The sequence below is a fragment of the Diceros bicornis genome, chromosome 10, assembly GCF_020826845.1.
Source record: "Diceros bicornis minor isolate mBicDic1 chromosome 10, mDicBic1.mat.cur, whole genome shotgun sequence".
Classification (NCBI taxonomy): Eukaryota; Metazoa; Chordata; class Mammalia; order Perissodactyla; family Rhinocerotidae; genus Diceros; species Diceros bicornis.
Genome location: NC_080749.1, coordinates 35,429,844 through 35,451,194, shown reverse-complemented (window position 1 = coordinate 35,451,194; position 21,351 = coordinate 35,429,844). Strand labels below are relative to the sequence as shown.

At 39.4% G+C, this 21,351-nt stretch overlaps 1 protein-coding gene across 4 annotated transcripts in view; it reads left to right on the top strand.

The window, feature by feature from the left end:
* Positions 1 to 21,351, top strand: part of NEB (nebulin) — a 233,271-nt gene that overhangs the window by 177,472 nt on the left and 34,448 nt on the right. For 2 of the 4 annotated variants that reach the window (XM_058548962.1, XM_058548961.1), the window contains 18 exons: positions 249 to 353; positions 2,447 to 2,551; positions 2,708 to 2,812; positions 3,460 to 3,564; positions 4,565 to 4,669; positions 6,004 to 6,108; positions 8,271 to 8,375; positions 8,749 to 8,856; positions 10,958 to 11,062; positions 12,646 to 12,750; positions 13,216 to 13,320; positions 13,975 to 14,079; positions 14,170 to 14,280; positions 14,983 to 15,093; positions 15,327 to 15,428; positions 15,538 to 15,642; positions 20,327 to 20,437; positions 21,033 to 21,137. In XM_058548962.1, the coding sequence (XP_058404945.1) occupies positions 249 to 353; positions 2,447 to 2,551; positions 2,708 to 2,812; positions 3,460 to 3,564; positions 4,565 to 4,669; positions 6,004 to 6,108; positions 8,271 to 8,375; positions 8,749 to 8,856; positions 10,958 to 11,062; positions 12,646 to 12,750; positions 13,216 to 13,320; positions 13,975 to 14,079; positions 14,170 to 14,280; positions 14,983 to 15,093; positions 15,327 to 15,428; positions 15,538 to 15,642; positions 20,327 to 20,437; positions 21,033 to 21,137 (1,908 nt within the window). Of the gene's footprint in view, positions 1 to 248; positions 354 to 2,446; positions 2,552 to 2,707; positions 2,813 to 3,459; positions 3,565 to 4,564; positions 4,670 to 6,003; positions 6,109 to 6,728; positions 6,834 to 8,270; positions 8,376 to 8,748; positions 8,857 to 10,957; positions 11,063 to 12,645; positions 12,751 to 13,215; positions 13,321 to 13,974; positions 14,080 to 14,169; positions 14,281 to 14,982; positions 15,094 to 15,326; positions 15,429 to 15,537; positions 15,643 to 20,326; positions 20,438 to 21,032; positions 21,138 to 21,351 lie in introns of all 4 variants that reach the window. The other 2 variants (XM_058548959.1, XM_058548960.1) reach the window with 2 other exon arrangements.

Sequence of the window (21,351 nt, the reverse complement as noted above, 5' to 3'; positions counted from 1 at the left end):
GAATTTGGCACTGAGGCACTGGGTGAAAGAAAAGAATCCTTTGTTAAAACCTTCACCTGCTGCCTCTGATCAGGGAGCTCATTTCTATAAGTTGTGTTCAGCAGCATCAAAACACAGAAGACAAAGCTATTCTCCTATCGAGCATGACATATTGTGTCCCTAGGCTGGATCTGTGACATGGTTGTAACTGGGAGAGATGAAAACACTTGAACTTAAGTTTGTCTCTCTTTTCTATCTTTATTTCCTAGAAAAAGTACAAGATTCAATATGAAAAGATGAAGGACAGGTACACTCCGGTTCCGGATACGCCAATCCTCATCAGAGCCAAGAGGGCTTACTGGAATGCCAGTGATGTATGCATCCCTTCCTTCTTTCTTCTGTTGTTATAGGGACAGCTGAGGTACCTAAGAAACAGAAGATATTACAATCATATCCATATTTCAAAGTCCTGGCCCACAACATGGATCAGTAAAACAACAGAAACATTAAAAACAACAATAACAAAAACAGACACAAAAAATACCAGTCAGGCAAAGTAGCTAAGAATAATCCTGTCATTTTTCTCATTGCCCTTGTGGGCAAAAGTATGAACCATTCTTATAATTCTTTGGTAGCACTTCCTAGGGATACTTGACAACTAATTGTTGTCTAGCCATAAAATCGTGGTCTTGGAGTCAGCCAAACATGGTTTCAAATCCTGATGCTGTCACTTACCTGCTGTATGACTCTATATAATTTACCTAATTTTTCTGAGACTCTGTTTTCTTATATGTGGAATGCTGATAAGAATTGTGATAATTAAACTAAACAAGATAAGGTATATAACATACTAGCACAGTGCTGGGCTCTTAGTTGACACTCAGAAAATGTTTGTTCCCTTTCTTCTTTTGATTGCCTAAATCATTCTAATGACACATTTGTTAGAAGTAAAAGGTACAGACTTTCATTTCCCTTACCACATGATCAAGGACAGGATTGCCTTTTAATGGTAATGGGATTATCTGTTAATAAAGATATGAAATTAATCAACCCAGGGTAGATGGCCAGTCCTTACCAGTTTCGTGTCTCAGAGCCCAACTGTGAATGCATTGCACCCATTACCAGAAACAGAATCCCTGGAAGATGTGACATGTTGGAAGTTAAATCCAGCCAAAAGCTCAAGAAACCCTATAACCCCTCAATTTAGCAACGTAGCTCTAGGATTTCAAGGCATCTTAAAGTAATTACAGTGATCCCTAAACAGAAATGTGAAAGAATACAGCAAATTGGAACAGTATCTCAGTTCTGTAATTTTGTCAGAAATTTTCATTTGGAGCTGAGAGGAGTCTGCTAGTTGGAAAGAAGCAATGCCAACTTGCTGAAAATATAAGCTGAGAAAATTATATACTGCTCTCAAAATCTATCCCCTAGGATATTTTTAGTCTTGTGACATCCCCATCTTTATCACTTCAAGGTTACTGTTGAACATTAATTTGAATCAAGCTTTTTCTGCATCACCACTTTTTGGGGGTGGCCACACAGTGAAATTGGCCCCTGAACCTCATTGTGTCCCGTTGGACAGCCCCATCCCTAGGGCTTTCTCAGGACCAATACTGATAACTCTAATCTTTGAAATAGACCAGTGTAACAAGGGTAGTTTTGGGCATTAAGTTTGACTTATCTGCAGTGGCTATCCCCACAATAGAGCTAAGTGATTTGATGAGATTATCCATCTGAAAAACAAAGTTACAAAGTCAAAGAAAAGACGTCTTTAATTATGTGTTAGCTCAGCTACCCAAAAATACAAGACTTGTTTGAGATCGAAAACAGACTACTCAAAGAAGTATGCATCTTGTATAGATGGGATGAATCTTCTAACATATTCTTAGGTTAAAGTCAGAGCTGTTGTCTCTTGACATACCATAAAGATCATAATGAAATAAAATTTCAGGACTGCTTCATGGAGAAGGCATTTTAATACTGGGAGTTAGCAACTAGAACTTTCTCCCTTTTCCATATACATTAGTATGTCTTGGGCTCAACAAGATTATGTTTGTTTTTTTTCTCCTCCCAAACAAGCTTTTTGTTTGTTCCTCTTACATTTAAACTTTTACTAAGTTGTTTTAGATTTATAGAAAAGTTGCTAAAATAGTGCAGAGAGTTCCTATATAGCTTACACAGTTTCCTCTATTGTTAACATCTTACATTTCCATCATACATCATCATACATCATACATCGTACATACACAACCAAGGAACCAACATTGATACATTATTATTAACTAAACTCCATACTTTATTCAGATTTCATTAGTTTTCTCCAAAGATGAGAAATTAGCTTTTTAATCTCTCCTAAATTTATTCACGGGAAAACCTAGGAGAAAAGACTCAAGAGAGTTCAAACTTAAAAGAGCTCAACTATTTAGCTTGCTGGTTTTTCATAATCCATGCGTGTCTCTCTTTCTAGCTACGCTACAAAGAAACGTTTCAAAAGACCAAAGGGAAATACCACACTGTGAAGGATGCTCTGGACATTGTTTACCATCGCAAAGTCACAGATGACATCAGTAAAGTATGTCCCTACATATTTCTATTTGTATTGGGCTCAGTAACCCACCATCATTTTTTAAAAGTATCCTCCCTTTCCTAAAACTCTCTGGAGATAAGTAGACATTTTTGCATTGACTTTGGGTGAGACTTTATAGCTGTCTTTGTGTTTCTACCACAGGTGAAATACAAGGCAAACTACATGAGCCAGTTGGGAATCTGGAGGTCCATTGCTGATCGCCCGGAGCATTTCCACCATCGGGCAGTCACTGATGCTGTCAGTGATGTGAGTCTCGAAATCTTCTATTTTTACAAATAAATTCATATGCCTATATGACTTATGAAATCAAACACTGCATAAAAACTGATTAAACACTTGGTTAAATTTTAGTTCTTGTGTATAGATGTTTAAATCATAAAACTCATTGCTAGGTGAGTGAACTTCAACTTGGGAAAGAGAAAAATATATTCAAATTTATGAGCATACGTTCTCTTCTAAATGTATTAGATCATATTACATGACTGGAAGTGATATACTTCATCTAAGCAATAACCTATTTTTGATCAATTGAAAAGGCAACTTCATAAAGCAATTAAGACACATAACGCTCATTTAGAAAGAAATTTTAGCTCTCTATATAAAAATATAGCTGCCGAACTAATGATATACCCTCTAGGCAAGTCTGCCAGTTAAATTTGAATTGCTTTAATTAGTATTAAAAATGAAAGTTTCTATATACAATACAACAATACACCATAAAATGAGCAGAAATCAGTATTACTGGAAACTTCTCTTAAATAGTTGTTTTAACATTTTATTATTCCATATACCTCAGCAGTCAGAGCTTCTATGTGTTCCACTTGTATCTATCCTAACCTACTGCTATTTGGCAATAGGTTCTTAAAACTCTTCTATGGTTTTTTTCTTCCCAGATAAAATATAAATCAGATCTGACCTGGCTTAAAGGCATTGGTTGCTATGCCTACGATACTCCTGACTTCACTCTGGCTGAAAAGAACAAGACTCTCTACAGCAAGGTATATCTACTCAAAGATAATGACCACATCCATTCAACATATTCCAGTGCCCACAGAGAGAATTAGCACTGAGGAAATAGCTCCTCATATTTCCATCCCTATCTAGCTTCTAGACGCTATAGTTGGAGTACATACTGAATTGTTCACTTTACTTAGGAATTTTTTTAGTACTGACTTTATTGACTATAGTCATCACTTATTTATATCATTTATTTGAATTTGATAAAAGGTTATCTCAGTTCAACTTCTCATGGCTCTTCCAGAATTTCCTCCCTGTTAATATGTCTCTGGGTGATTTACCCTGTTAGAGTTGATATGGTAGCAAGTATAAAGTGGTACTATTTTAATCCACAAAGTTGGTGTGTGACTTGAGGCAAATAACTTTGTTTCTATGACCTCATTTTCCTACTTACAAAATGAAGCAGTTGGGTTAGCTTCCTTTGAGTTCTGAAATAGGAGCCAACAAACTTTTCTGAGAAGTACCAGATAGTAAATATTTTAGATTTTGTGGACCACATTCATTCTGTCACATATTCTTTGTTACAGTCCCTTAAAATTGTAAAACAAAAAAAAAAAAACAAAAAAAAACCATTCTTAGTTCATAGGCCATTCAAAAATAGGTGGTGGTCTAGATGTTAACCCACCCCTGCTCTAAAATATTATGATTATCTGATTAATTACTGGAAAATTATTTCAAATTAATGGACTAAAAACTGCCTTCAAGTACACGTGGAAATACCTTCAAGGCAAAATAGTGAAGAAGAAACTAGTTTGGATTTTTCCCCAATATGGAACATAGATCTATTTGACATCCATTCAATGAAAGCGTGTATTCTGGGGCTAGTTTTTAAGACATCCAGGTGGGTATACCCTTCATTGCCTTGGGAGATAGAGGACTCTGAGAATGAGTTATCACAATTGTATGATAAGATAAGTGGCATGTCTCATTCTTAAGATATTCATTGCCTGCTATCAAGTAACCACATTCTGTTTTCTCTAGTATAAGTATAAAGAGGTATTTGAAAGGATCAAGTCAGATTTCAAGTACGTCGCGGATTGTCCAATCAATAGACATTTCAAGTATGCAACTCAGTTGATGAATGAGGTATGTATGACCTGATCCCATTAAGCCTATTCAGTTCCTTAAGGAGTCTATAGAGTTATTTGATTAAAACTCGATATATAAAATGATAGGAAAGACATTCTAAGCGTAGATTCAAGATAAAGATTTGGAAAGACTCTTATAATGTCACCATTTGATGGGCTCTGCCAAAAGCAAGAAAAAAAACAAGTGTAGGGACTGTCTGGAGTGGTGTGAGGACCTCACAACAGTCATTGCCTCTGTTTGCACTAGCATAGGGCAGTACAGCCCTTTGGGTGACGAGAGTAATGAGGTAAAGGATTTTGTTGACTATCAGCTAAACTCCCTTAAACATGATACTGTGTAGAGTTGGGAGACCCAGAAGTCGAAGGTTAATTTCGTATCCCTTACCAAGGCACAGAAATGGCAGTGGTTGGAAGAGCCACCCTTAAGGGGATAGTTGTGATTCATGCATTCAGATTTATTGCCATTGTTACTCATACAGTGGTGCAGAGAAGTATCCATTTGCCCACAAAATATTCTTTTATATTCTACCCAGTCTTTCCTAGAACTGTCTTTGCATTAATTTAAGTTAAATTTAGATTAAAATGGCTGAAATAAGCAAGCTATGAATTAACTTACGTTTGGATGGTTTTAGATTTAATTTACTGTCTTTGAGTTTTCCACGGATTCATATAAGTTCTAATTTCAGAAAATTAGTAAAATGTATCTAAAAATGAAACTGTAGCCAATGGTATATTTATCTCAATATATGACTATTTTGTTGTTTTTAAATTTGATTTAGTTCATTTTCAGTAGATTTCCAGGTGGCACGACTCTGAAGAATTACTGTCAGTAGCTACCTAGGAAGACAGTCTTAATATAATATATTTTGTTTCTATTATTCTAATTCTTGAAGGATTTCCAGGTCTCTTTTTTAATCAAATAAATTAACCAGCATTAGAAGACTGTTAGAATTTGTCCATGAATATGCTTTTTAATTCTCACAGCCTTAGATAGTTAACCTGTAGCTTATTGGTGCCTTATTTTAAATACAAGTTAAGATATCATAAAATGTAACATTGCTGATGGCATCGTATGTGAAGATGGAAAATGTTTAGGCACAAGATACTCCAATTTTGGGATCATAAATCAGATCTACTCCAAGCCCCAGGCTTCTCCAGGTGATCTTCCTTCGCTTGACTCTCTTTGCCTCCCAGTTTTTTTTACCCTGAATGCTTTGGGAGCCCACCTCCAGAAATGACATATTTCTGGCTCTCTGGAGTGTTTATCTTGCGACATTTCTGTGTAGCCTTGAATTTGTACTCTTGCTATAATTTCATGTGATGTTTGAGCAGAAAAAATACAGAGCTGATTATGAGCAGCGGAAAGATAAATACCACCTGGTAGTCGATGAGCCTAGACATCTGCTGGCTAAGATCGCAGGCGACCAGATCAGTCAGGTACTGTGATGAGACTGGCTGGACGGCCCAGACAGGATTGTGCTCCGGGTTTCTCATGAGATGTCGTCCCGTCTGCTGCAAGGATGTCATAGGTTCTGCCTATGATATTGAGATGTTCTGTTTCAAAGTATCTGTCTAGCCACCCAAAGAGCCCATGAGCTATTTGAGTGTGCCAGTCCATGCTCTGTGTCCTCACATGTGCTGTGGTGAAGAAGAAAAGAAAAGCTGGGTCCTCCCACCCTTTATTCTTCTGGAGGGCCTGTAAACTGCAAATTGAGTTGCAAAAGCAAAAACAAAGAAACAAATTAATGGAAAAAAAGAAGACAGAACTCCTTTCTGTATTTTTCTACTCCAATGATGTCTTCTTTTCTGTAAAGCAATTTTGGTGGGACTAGCTATATCATTCCCCATTCACAAGGACTATGGATGGTCAACCACAAGTATTGCAGTCATTCTGTTTGGCCTTACGGTGTATTTGGTGTCTTCATCCACATGTATATGTGAGTACATAAAGTGTGTGTGCCTACATCTCTTCACTCAGAGGTGATTGGGATATAGAGCCATGTTCTCCTCTGTCTTCATAAGTCTCTTTTGTGCTTCACCGCTCTTTGCATGAACAGAGAAAATATAAGTCTAGTGCCAAGATGCTTCTGAAACAAGGATGTAACGAAATTCTGCGTCCAGATATGTTGACTGCCCTCTACAACACACACATGTGGAGCCAGGTAATGTCTGATGTGATGTGAAGAAGAGATTTAGAAGCCTTGGGGACATTCACCTTTGTGCTTTCCATGATTCCCTTCCCCTGCCCCCTGCCCATGCTGGTTTCACATGATAAAGCTGCATAAATATTCATTCCTTATAAATGAGCTCTGGATGTGGCCACGTGTGATGATGCAGCAGCCATCATGGGTACATCATCTGGCACCTTTGGAACTCCTAGTAAGATTAACTGAGACTCTTTCAAACTTTATTTCCAAATTTGTATCACATTAATTTATATTTTTCAATATTTGCCCCAAAGAGACAGATTCTTTAGAGATTGAGGATATTAAGTAGATTCAACAGCATTTAAAAGATCTGAATATTTAATGTTTTCACCTAGTTTGTCCTTTGTCCAATGATGACTAGAACTGTACCTTTTGGGAGAGATGATGATTACACTGCAGCTCTTTGAATATTGTACATATACATGGCCCCTCTTTAGTTTGAGGCTGAATCTGCTAGGTTATTTCCAGTGTATCTGTCCTTACACACACTTGTTAAGGAGATTGCTGATAACCTTGCCTTCCTACAAGGTCAACTGAGGCACACACCACCACATTTCCATCACATGCTGAAAGGTAAATTTGACGCAGCCAAAAGCAGTGATAGTTGCTTAACTACCAATTACAATGTTAATAAAATTCTATTGCTTCCAGACAAAAAAAGTTTTTAATGAATTTTTTGTATTAGCAACTTGTTTTATCACTTTAGTTTGACATCAAATCAATATGTGAAATGAAAAAGATGAGGTCTCCCTATGAACATCCTGTTTGCCTGAACTTTGTCCTGATATGGCCATCAAATAGTTATGCATGAAATTTTGTTGCGCTCTCTGTATCTGTACCGCTTGAAACAGCTTGTGTGCATGAAATGAATCATGACTTGGAAATTACAAAAATGAATGCATTTTAAAAAATGATAAATACTTTAAGCTGTACATACGTATTTTTTATTTTACATCTATGACATCTTTGATATGGAAACATACCTTAATAGATCACACATATTCGATGCAGCATATTGTGAATGAATCATTACTCGTCAGAGTCCAGAGAACAAGGGTTTAGTCCCGGCTCTGAGACTCACTCTATATGAGCCTTTAGCTCAGTCTCTTAACCTCTCTGGGCCTTAATTTACAAGTGTAGAAAATATACTGAAAAATATCATTTATTATTATTTGCTCATTTCATTAGACTATTGCTATCAAATATGGATTTACATTAAACATTTCCACTTAGGGTTTAAAGAAAAGCTACCATGACATCATCATCTGTGTCTGTGGCTTATATAATAATCCTACTATTTGCTGTGGGACTCTCTCAAGAGGTAAATTAGATTCCTTAAAGCCCTCTATCCTACTTTTTAAAGTTAACTGCTTCTTCTCTTCCAAAATTTAGATCAAGTACAGGAAAAACTATGAAAAACTAAAGGACAAATTTACCTCAATTGTGGACACTCCAGAACACCTGCGTACTACAAGAGTTAACAAACAAATCAGTGATGTAAGTAGGAGAAACACTGAATGGATTCTCAAACTAAGGGGACATTTGCAAATGTGGAAGGGCATTTTAGATTGTCACAATGTCTGCAAGACTCTACTGGCATTTAGTGGGAGGGAGGCAGGGACACTAAGTGTCCTGTTGTGCTCAGGACTGTGCTTTCACAATAATGAATTCTTCCAACCAAATTGGCAAATGCCCCATTTGAGAGACAGTGGGGCCTAAGCAGAAAGCATGAAAGCACGAAAGCACCCGTTGAGTTAATTCTCTTTCCTTTATATGTACTCAAAAAAACCCCCCAACTTTGCATTTATATTTTTACATTGTAAATTGAGTAGCATAACGTTGTTTCTTTCTGCCTTTTTATCTCCTTCAGATACTGTATAAGTTAGAATACAACAAGGCCAAACCCAGAGGCTACATCACAATCCATGATACACCCATGTTGCTGCATGTCCGCAAGGTCAAAGATGAAGTCAGTGACGTAAGTATGGAATGGCTTTGCAATCCCTCTCATCTTGGCCTCTTTCTAATGTGATATAACAAACCCTGGTCCGGTTATCTATCCCTGTGTAATAATCAGCCTAAAACTTAGTGGCTTAGAACAACAATAATCTTTTTTTGCTCATGATTCTGTGAGCTGACTGGGCACAGCCAGGTAGATCTTTTACTCCATGTTAGCAGCCAGCTGAGGCTCGGGTGGGCCAGGACATCCGGGATACTCACTCACATGGCTGGCGGTTGATGACAGCTGTGGGCTGGGAGCTCAGCTGTTGTATAGACAGGAGCTCCTCCATGTAGCCTTTCCCTGGGGTTGGGGTATCTCACAGCACAGTAGCTGGCTACCAAGAGGCAGGAAGTAGCAGCTTCCAGACCAGATAAGGGCTACCCCTAGAACTGACACAGTCACTTTTGCCATGTTCTACTAGGCACAGTGCACACCCAGATTCAAGGGGTGAAGAGATAAATGCCACCTCCAGATGAACAAGCGGCAAAGTCACATTGCAGAGAAGCATGTAGGTGGAGGATATTGTTGAGGCCGTTTTGAAAAATGCAATGTGCCATGAACTCTATTAATACTCTATAAGCTTTATCTTGACTAAGAGGAGCAAGGTAGCCATTATATTCTAATACTCTGAATTTGAGGAGAAATTGTATTCATCAATTTTCAGATTTATAGCTAGATTCTATGGTTGAAAATTACTATCATTTTAGTTGAAAAAACAGATTAAATATTTTCAAGAACTTCATGGGTATCAGAAAGAAAAGAAAAGGCAACTGTGGAATAGCTCATCCCTCCCCCAGAGCCTTGACTGTGACTGGTGCTAAGGAATTCTTTGGTAAATGAATAAATGAGTTCACATTGTTGACCCTGAGTTGACATGAAAAGCATTAAATACATTCAGTGCACGGTTGATGAGGGAAGAAATGTATAAAAGACTTTAGATACATGAAAAATGTTAAAATAAGTTTTGGCACTCCAAACATGAACATCGGGTGTTCATAAACATCTCTCAGGTGGATCCCTTGTTTGGAGGAGCCCATTCCCTCTCACTGTAGAAAAATGAAGCATTTCTGCATCCATTTCCCCAAACTTTCTAATTATAACAGTAACCTGAGATATTGATGAAAAATATGGATTTCCAAGCCCTTTCCCTAAAGATCCTGATTTACTAGGTCTATGGTGAAGCACAGAAAACTGTGATTCTTATGATCAGGCAAGGTTAGTAAGCACTACTATGGCTTCTTTAGAACAGTTTTACTTCAGACATAACCACATTAAAACCTAGGATCCTTCCTCAAAATTAGTGAGAAGGCCAGGTGGGACCCCAGGGCCCTGAAATTTGAGAGGAGCACAAGTAGGTAAAGCTGGAAATCCCAGGCCCAGGGTAAGGAAAGTACGTGTTGGGCCCGCAGAGGCTAAGTCTGCCCTGTCCCTCTCCATCCCATCCAAACCCACACAGGCCCAAACTTGCTAGGTGTGGCTCTAGCAATGACGATAGAGAAACTACATCCATCAGTTCATTCGTTCATCAAATATTTATTGGGTTTCTATGTGCCTGATGCTAGGAATGAGATGATGAATGATATACAATCTTTGCCCTCAAGGGGTTCAGCTTAATGGAAAGAATAGACAGATAAACAAATAATTACAACCTGACATGATAACAGCCAGAACTGTAAGGGCATAAAAGGAGGGCAAGACTAATTCCGTCTGGCTGAGCCAGTGGGAGAAGGATTCTCTTCCATCAGCACTTTACGAGATGTTCTGAACTCAGGATTTTCTGATTTGGGGAAGGGAAAACACGTGGGTGGCTGTCCAGCTGGCTCTTTCAGCACAAGCTCAGGGGACATAAATCCTATGGTGACACTGGAGAACATATTCAACGTGTCCTGGGGAGCTGATTTTAAGATCTGAGACAGTAAAGTACATGTCTGCACAGCTGCATGTCTGCATCATTTCTTCACAACGGATTTATTCTGTCTTAAGGAGACTTGTGTACTGTAGTCATGGTTTTAATTTCCTGTTTTTTAAAATGCTTAGTAGGCTACCATACAAAATTAACCTGTCTTTCCTCCCACAGCTGAAATACAAAGAAGATTACCAAAGAAATAAGTCCAATTGCACCATTAAGCCAGACGCTGTTCATATCAAAGCAGCCAAGGACGCCTACAAAGTCAACACCAATGTAAGTTCCAGAAACTTCCCCAACCCTAGCAGGGGATTTATCAGCTTCTGCAGGACACATGACCTCTTTTTACATCTCTTCAGGGGATTGAGCTCTAATGAGTCCAGATCAAGAGTTAGGCCCCAGGAGCATGAGTAATGACCCAGAAATCTAAATTCTGCCTTTGGTCCTGACAGAGGCAAATGGGGAAGAGCAAGGTGGCCTCACCCTGTGCTGCGGATGTTACAGCCACTCAGCGTTCATGTTAGGTGGCTGAGAAATAGAGATTCAATTCTGAAATGCAGGTTGCATTTTGGAAAGTGTCTCAGCGTCTTTCATTGCCTCCACATTCCTTGTTCTCCTCTTGCCCCGAAATCTAGAGACTGCTTCTTCTGGGGAAAAAAACAAGAAAACATTTTAGCCACTTGGTGCTGTCACGAGTTGGCCTACGACTTCCTCCTCCTCAGATACTTCCTGCACTGACTCATTGTGAGGGGGCATCTCAAAGCCTCAACCATAGAAACACTTTTGTGCATTTAGATGAGTATTGACTTTTAAAAAATATATAAATGTTTATATAATGAAACCATTATAACCCAACTGGTGCCCACTGGTGCCAGACACAACATATACTTAATAGGGCCAGCAAACTGAAAAGCCTTTGGGGCTGGCAGGTAGCTTACAGGTGTCCTGAGGATGCATTGAGGGATGGGGAGCAGGATAGATGTGGGATAAAGCAAAGGCAGTAAAATGCATATTGTAGAATCCAGGTGGTAGGTATATGGGTATTCTCTGTAAGATTCTTGTAACTGTTGTGTATGTTTGAATAAAATGGGAAAAAATTCATCAAACAGCATATATAAAAGCATGTGCACTTTATTGTGTGCAGATTATACCTTGACAATAAAAAAAGAGAGGGAGAAAAAGAGTGAGGAAAGAAATGTGCCTGGTAGTGAGGGCTCTTCCCAAGGGTACTCAAATCAAATTCCATACACTTCTGTGCCTCAGACTTGGCTTGAGGCAGCCAGTTGTCTAGCTATGATGAAAGTCTAGCAAGCGCACCAGCACCTATGAAGCCAGACTTCTTGGGTTTGAATCCCAGCTCCACATTCACTAGCTGTCTCACCTTGGGCAGGTGATTTAACCCCTCTAGGCAGTTCCTCAGCTGTCAATTTCATGCAGCTGTTATGAAAATTAAATGAGTTAATATTTATAAAGCACTTAGAAAAGTGCCTGGCCAGAAATAAACACTATAAGTGTTTAATAAGTTTTTAAAAAATTAAGTCTGACTTTAGTTAGAAATTAAAAGTACTTGACTCTGAAGATGATTAAGCTACACTGACAGATTTAGAGTTTTAAGAATCATTTCACCTGGAGCCTTTAAAAGTTTTAGCCCCTATTTTGAGACCCAAGGGTCCCACAAGATGACCCCTTGAGTGGCTGACTAGCTGCACAGACTGCACAGAAATTTTAATTGGGGGTCTCTCTTGCGTAAAGAACTGTGATTTGTCGTGTGTTAAAAGGCAAGATGAGTCCCTCTGTGCCACGCATGTGGTTATGAATTCAGCCTACTGAATGATTTATTTTCATCTTCTTAAAAACAGCTGGACTACAAGAAGCAGTATGAAGCCAACAAAGCCCACTGGAGGTGGACCCCTGACCGACCGGACTTCATCCAGGCTGCCAAGTCGTCCCTGCAGCAAAGTGATGTGAGATAGGAGAGCCAGACAGTCAGAACTGCATGACACACCTGAGACAGAGAGAGATGAATAATTATGCCTATTAACCACGGTCGTGGGTGTTAACCCTAGCTCATTTGAGATCCAAGAAGGACAGGAGGGTTGTGAGGAGTAAAAGTCAAGCTCAGGAAGCAGACCTGGCCACAGAGCCTGCTTACCCATGAGTGGGCCCAGCTAGACACATGGTTCGGAGTCCTGAGCGAGGCTGGGGAGGGGCTGGGGGCGAGCAGACTGGGGAGGCTTGGTCCTGTCCGCAGGGCTGGAGAGGAGGAGCCCAGCCTGCAATGAGGGGCCAGGAGGCCCCTGCCCCGATTCTGGTAGCAAGTCCTCATAGTGCCCCTAAGAGGAGGACTGCCTATGGGTTTAATCAAATGCCAGCTTCCTCCCGTGCCTGCCTTCCTTTTCCCATCTTCCTCTGCCTTTCTTCTATTACAGTTTGAATACAAGCTGGACCGAGAGTTCCTCAAGGGTTGCAAGCTTTCTGTCACTGATGATAAAGACATGGTGCTGGCCCTGAGAAATACTTTAATAGAAAGTGATGTAAGTATCTAGTCCCTTCCATCATGCCTAACCTCACTCAGGGCCGTTTTCTACAGCACAGTCCCCAGGGACACTCAGGAAAGGACAGAGAGGGGCTGGTTCTATAGGAGCTCAGGTATGGCTCCTGAAATATGACCCTGCCCCCGGTGAACACCAGTGACATGGTAGAGAAGGGCGGCAGCAGTGGTAAGCTATTAAATCCAGGTGCCTGTGTGTGATTTCTATTGCACCACAAGATAATTCACACCACAAGAATTGGGCATCTGAAGTCCTGGCTGGATTCTATAAGGAAATGTATTCATTTTTGTGGGATCCTACTCTTCCTATGCTGCAGTTTTCTCATCTGGAGGGGAGGAATAATAACGCCTCCCAGGGTTTGGGGGCAGGTCAAATGACATATTTGAAAATGCTTTGAACTAAGGTTTTATGAGATCCATTCTGATTGTTATTAAAGTCTCAACTTGCAAGAGGTAAAGAAAATACCTAGTGTATATTTCCCATGATTTCCAAACATCAAATCTTTTACTGAGTTTCATCTTCCTACTGTGTATGAACGATGCTATCTTTCAGCTCTACCTAGTGACTTGGGAGCTTAATACAAATATGCGGAAAACCCAGAAGAGCTAAAGAAATGCTTTTTTCACCCCCTTGCAGCTGAAATACAAAGAGAAACATGTCAAGGAAAGAGGAACCTGCCATGCTGTGCCTGATACTCCTCAGATCCTCCTGGCAAAGACTGTCAGCAATCTAGTGTCCGAGGTAACCCTCCAGCGACTCCTATGCTCTGTTTCCATCTTGGACTAATGCCCCAGGCGAACATTTTAACAAGTTCTCTGTGGATTCCCTCAGAACAAATACAAGGACTACGTGAAGAAGCGCTTGGCCCAGGGCTCCTATACAACACTGCCAGAGACCCGGGACACTGTTCATGTCAAGAAAGTGACCAAGAATGTCAGTGAGGTAAGTGACCAGCCCCAGGATTCTGGGCCGCAGCAATGCCACTTTATCTTAGAATCCAGTGACTGACTGTACCTGCCTTTCTGCTTATGCTTTCTTTTATGTTGATTTACCCTTACCATCAATACCTATACGTGAATTTTGAATTCTGGTTTAAAAGATGACTCGATATTTATTGTCTTCCTAATTGTAGCAACTATGGCAGATGTGGGTTTTGGCACAGGACATGTTATCTGCATTATAAGATGTTACTAACCTAGTGTTAATAAGGGGAGGAAGCATTGCTGATTAAGAGTGGCCTCTCCTATCCTTAAACTGCTAAAGGATTTCAGAGAAGTAAAATGACTTCTTTGTATCTCAGTAGTCTCTGCCCAGTATATCATTATCGATAATGCTTTAATAATCATGGTATTATATTTTATGAACCCTATATGGTTCCATATGTTTTAAAAAGGTCGAAATGGTAAATGAAAGAGATTAATTTGCTTGTAGTCAGTTCTCCAAAGATTACTGTGTGGTTCAAGTGTTGGGTTCCAGAACAGAAATACCAGGGAAGAACTAGAAGATGGAACAGAGATCTAAGTTCCAGACTGATGCCAATATGGGGAGCCATGGATTTTCCTGGAGATCTTCTCACAGTTCCTCCAGTAAATCAATTCTATTCCCGCCTCCTCTGCTCACGTAAGTAATTCTGGCTCTTTTTAGACAAATTACAAAAAGAAGTTTGTCAAGGAGAGAGGAAAATCCAACTACTCCATCATGCTGGAGCCCCCAGACGTGAAACATGCTATGGAAGTGGCCAAGAAGCAGAGTGATGTAAGTTTCCCCTCTCCACCTTCTCGGGGGCCCCCCTGAGCCAGTGGGCCCCAAACTCGTGCATGTCAAACTGGTTCCAGTGAGTAGTCGCCCTAATTTCTACATCTGGTAGTTTAAAAAATATGGTGGTAGATTTGGTTTGGTTTTAATAAAAAGGTCCCTTGTGCTTAAGGAGGACTTTTGGAAAGACAGCACTCTCTTGAGTGAGTAATATATTTTTTCTCCAAATAAAGGTTGCTTACAGAAAAAGTGCCAAAGAAAATCTTCATTACACGACAGTGGCCGATCGACCAGACATCAAGAAGGCCACGCAGGCGGCCAAACAGGCCAGTGAGGTAAGGGTGTAGTTAAAATGTACCCCGTCCCCAGCGGTCACTGCCAAAAAGGAGTACAAGGCACCCACCACCTAGAATGTATTGCCCATTTTGGTTTTCTTTGATTCAGGTGGAGTACAGAGCCAAGCACCGGAAGGAGGGCAGCCATGGGCTCAGCATGCTTGGTCGCCCAGACATTGAAATGGCCAAGAAGGCAGCCAAGCTGAGCAGCCAGGTAACACAAATGGACGAGCAGCGGCTCTAATGTGAAAACCTTGCGGGAAGAAATGATTCCCAGAATGAAGGTGCCATTTTAGCAACCAAAGAGATAGGGGTCTTTGATAGCACTGCAGAGTTTTGGAAAGTTCTATCATGAAAAGTGTGCTAAGGACCTTCTCTCTTGTTTCCCTTTAACATCTCTAGGCCTTTCGCATTCTCCACTTTTCCACTTATGGGTGTGTGTCTAGGTGTTTGTGTGCTTTACTATCTTCACGTGACAAAAACATCAGCTCATGAGGTCCTATTGGAACCTCTCCCCAGGCACTGAGAGTTACATCCCAAGGGCCTGATTCATACTTGAGTCACCTGTGGGAACTTGCTAACATGCAAGAGCCATGAAATTCTACCTTCTAGAACCCAACCAGATGCAGTCACCTTTATTCTTTCATTCAATATACATATATTGAATGCCTAGGCTAAGAACTAGGGGTGAGCAGATGTCCTCACTATCTGTCTATGGATAAATAAGTACAATTTGGAGTAAGTGTTTGATCAAGGTATGCACAGGGTGCTGAGGGGGAATGCCTCATTCTAGCAGATTTCCTATTATTGAGAAGGTGGACTCAGAAATGTGTTGCCCAAACCTGATTGCCACATTACCTAATTTCCCTTGTTAGACCAATTATCTAGCATACCCCTGAGATATGACAAGGTTTCAGACTTTAGTTCAGAGACTCCGTGATCCACCACCAGATCTTTCAGAGAGCAAGTTTTAGTCCTCTAGGACTTGAGCTCATGAATATCTTATTTCTTCTCCTGTTTAGAGATCCTGCCTTCTTCTTCTTCATTATCTGTTTTCTCAAGTGTTTGTTCGAAGACATGGGTTGAGATACATTTGGTTGTTGTACATATGACTTTCAACAATACCAAACATGAGATTCCAATCTTTTGGAAGATATAAAGTAGTAATATCAAGTGACAAAACAAGTCAGAATTAGGAAGAGACAAAAGGTTCAGATGACTGATGACAAGCAAATATGATTTTTTAAAACTTTTTGAATTTAAAACTCATGCAGTATTTTTATTATAAATTAATGGCATTGTATAAGCGTTTGAGACCAAGATGTGAAATCACCAACAAAAAACAGGAGTAATGAAATGTAACAAGATCTTTTTAATGTAAAAAATTTTGGTGTGTTTTTAAATTTCTGAGGTCATAATATTATCAAGTTGAAAACAAAGAAATGACTTTGATGTTGAAAGTTTGAAGACTTTGCTGTTTTTGAAAATAGAGAGACTCAATTTTCTAAATCCTAAGTGAATCCTATGAGGTGGAGAATGAGACCCAACCAGATCCTTTTATGAGCTCACCTTCCTGGGTTTACTTCCTGTGAGAGGTTTGCCTCAGGATTTACAGCTTCACGGTGTGGCCCCTGGCCCAAGGGGGCTTCCCCTGTGTGTGGGCCCTCCCTGTTCTGACTGTGCTGTCTTGCTGCATACTCTAGGCAGAATACCTCAAAGGCCAAAGCAGAGGGCAGGGGCACGGCGCCGCATCTTATGACACCCCTATGATGAGGCATCTTAAGAAAATTAATGCGCTCCTCAGTGATGTAAGACTGACACCAACAAGCCCATATCTCTGTCTTTCTCTTTTTCTCGTCTCCTTTCTTGGCCTTGGTCAGGTGACTGACCAAGTTGCACTCTTTTCTTTTGATTTTGTGTTGGAATGTGTAGAATGCTGTGGAAATTTGTCAGAGAATATACTTTTGCACACACCCGTCTTTTCCTGCATGAAACTTTCCCGCTGGAACATGCCACTTAGAATAGGAAGATAGAGTAGACTTGGAGATCGCCTCCCAATGTACTTTAGGTTGCTGATACCGATCAAATTAAAAGATGAAACAAAAACGAACTGGGAATCTCATCTTCAACCACACAAAGAAAATCTCTGCTGATTACCATTGCTAATGTTTGGTATATTTGAGACTGGTATTTAATACAGTCTCTCAAGTCAGGCATACTATGAATCAACAGAATAAACTACCTAAAATGTTTTCACTCACAGCTCTTTCATCCTATGTTTTACAGTCTTAACAGCAACAAATTGTCTAATTCTTGGACCTGCTCTTCAGTCTTTAGAAGCACCAATATACAGTTCAAGTCCCTGAAAAGGAGCTGAACTATTGGATGTTAGATCTTTAATTCAATTAAATTTTGGAAGAATAATTGATTCAAAACCACTTTCCTCCACTACATCCATAATAGGCCGATATCTGAGCCTGATGGGATTATAAACACTGGTGTTGCCACTTGCTGATACACGGCCTTGCATGGTTGCCTCTCAGCCTTATATGGTTAACAAGAAAAAGAAGGCTTTACCATTCCATAATGCCACATGTATGTAGTTTCACTACGCTTACTGCCTAGTCCGACACCATTCTTTTATTTATTTTTTTTTTTAAGATTTTATTTATTTATTTTTCCCCCCAAAGCCCCAGTAGATAGTTGTATGTCATAGCTGCACATCCCTCTAGTTGCTGTATGTGGGACGCGGCCTCAGCATGGCCGGAGAAGCGGTGCGTCGGTGCGCGCCCGGGATCCGAAGCCGGGCCGCCAGCAGCGGAGCGCGCGCACTTACCCACTAAGCCACGGGGCCGGCCCCGACACCATTCTAAGACTTCCTGGTGTCCTGAATCTGATGTGTGTCCTTATCATGCAAAATGTAGTCGTTCTTAAGGAGATCCAGTCAAAAAGAAAGGCTCTGACCTCAGATTCATATCATCCAGAGTTGCTCCAGGCTGCATTTGCGTGGGGGCCTTCTTGTGGAGAGGGGAGGAATAACTTTTCTTTAATTAAAAAGTTGGAAATTTTATTTTACTTGAAATTAATAGAAGAAAAAGAAACTGAAGTGAGACCAATGGAATTGCTGCTCTTCAAATAAGTAGTTCTTCAGAAACCAGTTATTTTCTAAAAGTTAAAAAGAGGACTTTCACCATTCTTCTAAAAGAAGCAAATTTTATTCTCATCTGAGACACATCTTTGCATCTTTTCTTCCCCAGTCTGACTCCGCACATCTAGTTACTTTGCTTTTCTGTGTTTCACAGCTCTTGGTATCAGCCTTAGTCTTATGGGTTTCTATATGCCTTAGGAAAAGTTTCGTTTTGGTCCAGACACCAGCTCACCACCTCCTGCTTTCCTTAGCAGGCTTTTCATTTCTTCGTTCTGAGAGTGAATTTCCTTTCAGAGAAGGGCCATTGTGGCATTCATTTACATTTTGTTTTCCTACTGTGTTGTGTTTCTGCTTCCTCCTTTGCGTGTCTGTCTCAGTGTGCCTGCATCACGCTGTACTGTTCTGCATGCTTATTTTTCCCGTGTATTTCCGCTGTAGATTTATTCAAAATAAATGAATCTCAGCATTGTGAATGCATTTTCTCTGATGTGGCAGATTTCATTGTTCTTAGCATTTGAGTGATCTCATTTCGCGTCTGTTCTACTGGATATGTAAACTTGGGGGCAAGTGAAGTCAAGTCATGAAGCATGAGGGCTACTGATTTTAAATGTCTGCAGAGTGAAATATCTGGGTGACTGGATCTTGGTGTGCTAACTTTGAAGATGTGAGGCTTTCATCATACCAATAACAGAAACTCTAGTTTTCCTGGAGAGTCAAATATTGCCCTTTTAGCTGGCTAACATCGAGAAATAGCTCATTTTTCCTTCTTCCTAGAGTGAATAACTAGTGGAGTTCTACTTCTGGACGTCATCCTAGAATGCTATCAACAAAGGCATCAGTCTGATTTTCAATAAAGAAATGTTTCTGTCACTTTCAGTTTATTCTGTTGAATTTTTCTATAAATAAATCATCTTCTTTAGCTATTTTACCTAGCCATGGTGACTATCTCTTCCGTTCATTCAATCAAATTGCATTTATTGAGGAACCGTTAGTGCTGGCATTGTGCTTATTTTTTAAATTGAAGTTATTTCATCCTTTACATAGTCTTTTATGTATCCTAAAAGTATATTTAATCTTATTTTTCTCACCATTCTAAAATAGTTCACTTCTTTCTTTCTTCTAGCCTAAAATTGTACTGAAGACAACCCCCAAATTCTGTACTTTTTTTACTCAGAAGTTATGCCATTTTTTGCCAAGTTTAAAAAAATTAAAATAATATAGCCAAAGTTCTATTTTAAAATAACAATAAATTCTCCAAATTTAACAGATTCCTTACTTCTCACTCTTCTTTATCATTTACAGCCTCTCTTTGAACTCCTTGCAGTAGACCTGAAGTGCTTTTGGTTTTGCAGTTAGAAGGGCCAAAATTTTGCATTTTATGTAAATGTATCAAATGTATATTACATAACGAATCAAATGTGTTAGATCCCGTCTCTGAATTTAGTCTGAAGCCTTTTTCCACTTATTTTTGTTTTGCATTTAAAAAGAGGTGATTATCTTTTATACCTCTGAGTAATATAAAAATGAGCAAGCAAATACAATATCACTTGATCTCTTTCTTGATTGCCTGTTGTCCCAATATAATTATTAATAGTGCTTCCTTTTACTCATAAAAGTGTCCTAGTTTGGATAATAAATCATATGATCATTTAAGTATGACATATTCTTTTGCATTTATATTTCCTCCATTCCTCAGTCTTCAAATTAATTGATGTTAAGGAATAATTTGGATTTTTGCATTTGCGGTTAGATTACGTACCGAGAAAATTTCAACAAAGAGAAGGGCAAGACACCAAAATACAATCCAAAGGAAAGCCAGCTCTACAAAGTCATGCAAGATGCTAATAATCTCGCAAGTGAGGTATGTTTTTTTAAATTGTGGTAAAATATATAACATGAAATTTACTATTTTAACTATTTTTCAGTGTACAAATCAGCGGCATTAATTACATTCACAATGTTGTTCAACTACAACCATTATTTCCAAAACTTTTTAATCACCCCAAACAGAAACTCTATAACTATTAAGCAATAACTCTCTACTCCCCTTTCCCCCCGGCCCCTGGTAACCTCTAATCTACTTTCTATTCTTATGAATTTTCCTATTAGAGATTTCATATAAGTAGAATTATACGATATTTGTCCTCTTTTGTCTGACTTATTTCACTTAGCATAATGTTTTCAAGGTTCCTCCATGTTATAGTATGTGTCAGAGCTTCATTTTTCTTATGGCTAAATAATATTCCATTGTATGTGTATACCACATTTTGTTTATCCATTCATCTGTCAAGGGACACTTGAGTTGTTTCAACTTTTTGGCTACTGTGAATGAGGTAGAGTTTTTCATCACCATCTCCAGTGTTTGTTTCAGGATGGGATGTCTTATTAGGCTTTCCATCAGTACTGTTTTCCATTTCTTATTTATGTGATTTCCTTTTTTTCCCCTTAACATACAGGTTAAATATAAGGCTGACCTGAAGAAACTTCACAAACCTGTGACTGACATGAAGGAATCTCTGATAATGAATCATGTCCTGAATACAAGCCATCTTGCCAGTTCTGTAAGTTCAGCCATTTGCTCCAGAAACAGCTTGTTTCATCCATTTGCAACTAAATTCCCTCTCTGAGCTCACATTCATCACCTTCTCTGCAACTGAGGCACTAGATTTACTAGAAAGCTCTTCTTTTGTTTGAGTGCCTTCTTCCAAATTACAACACTAATCTACCAATTCTCCACTGACTCTAACACCTCTCAGAATATAAAAATGCTTCTAT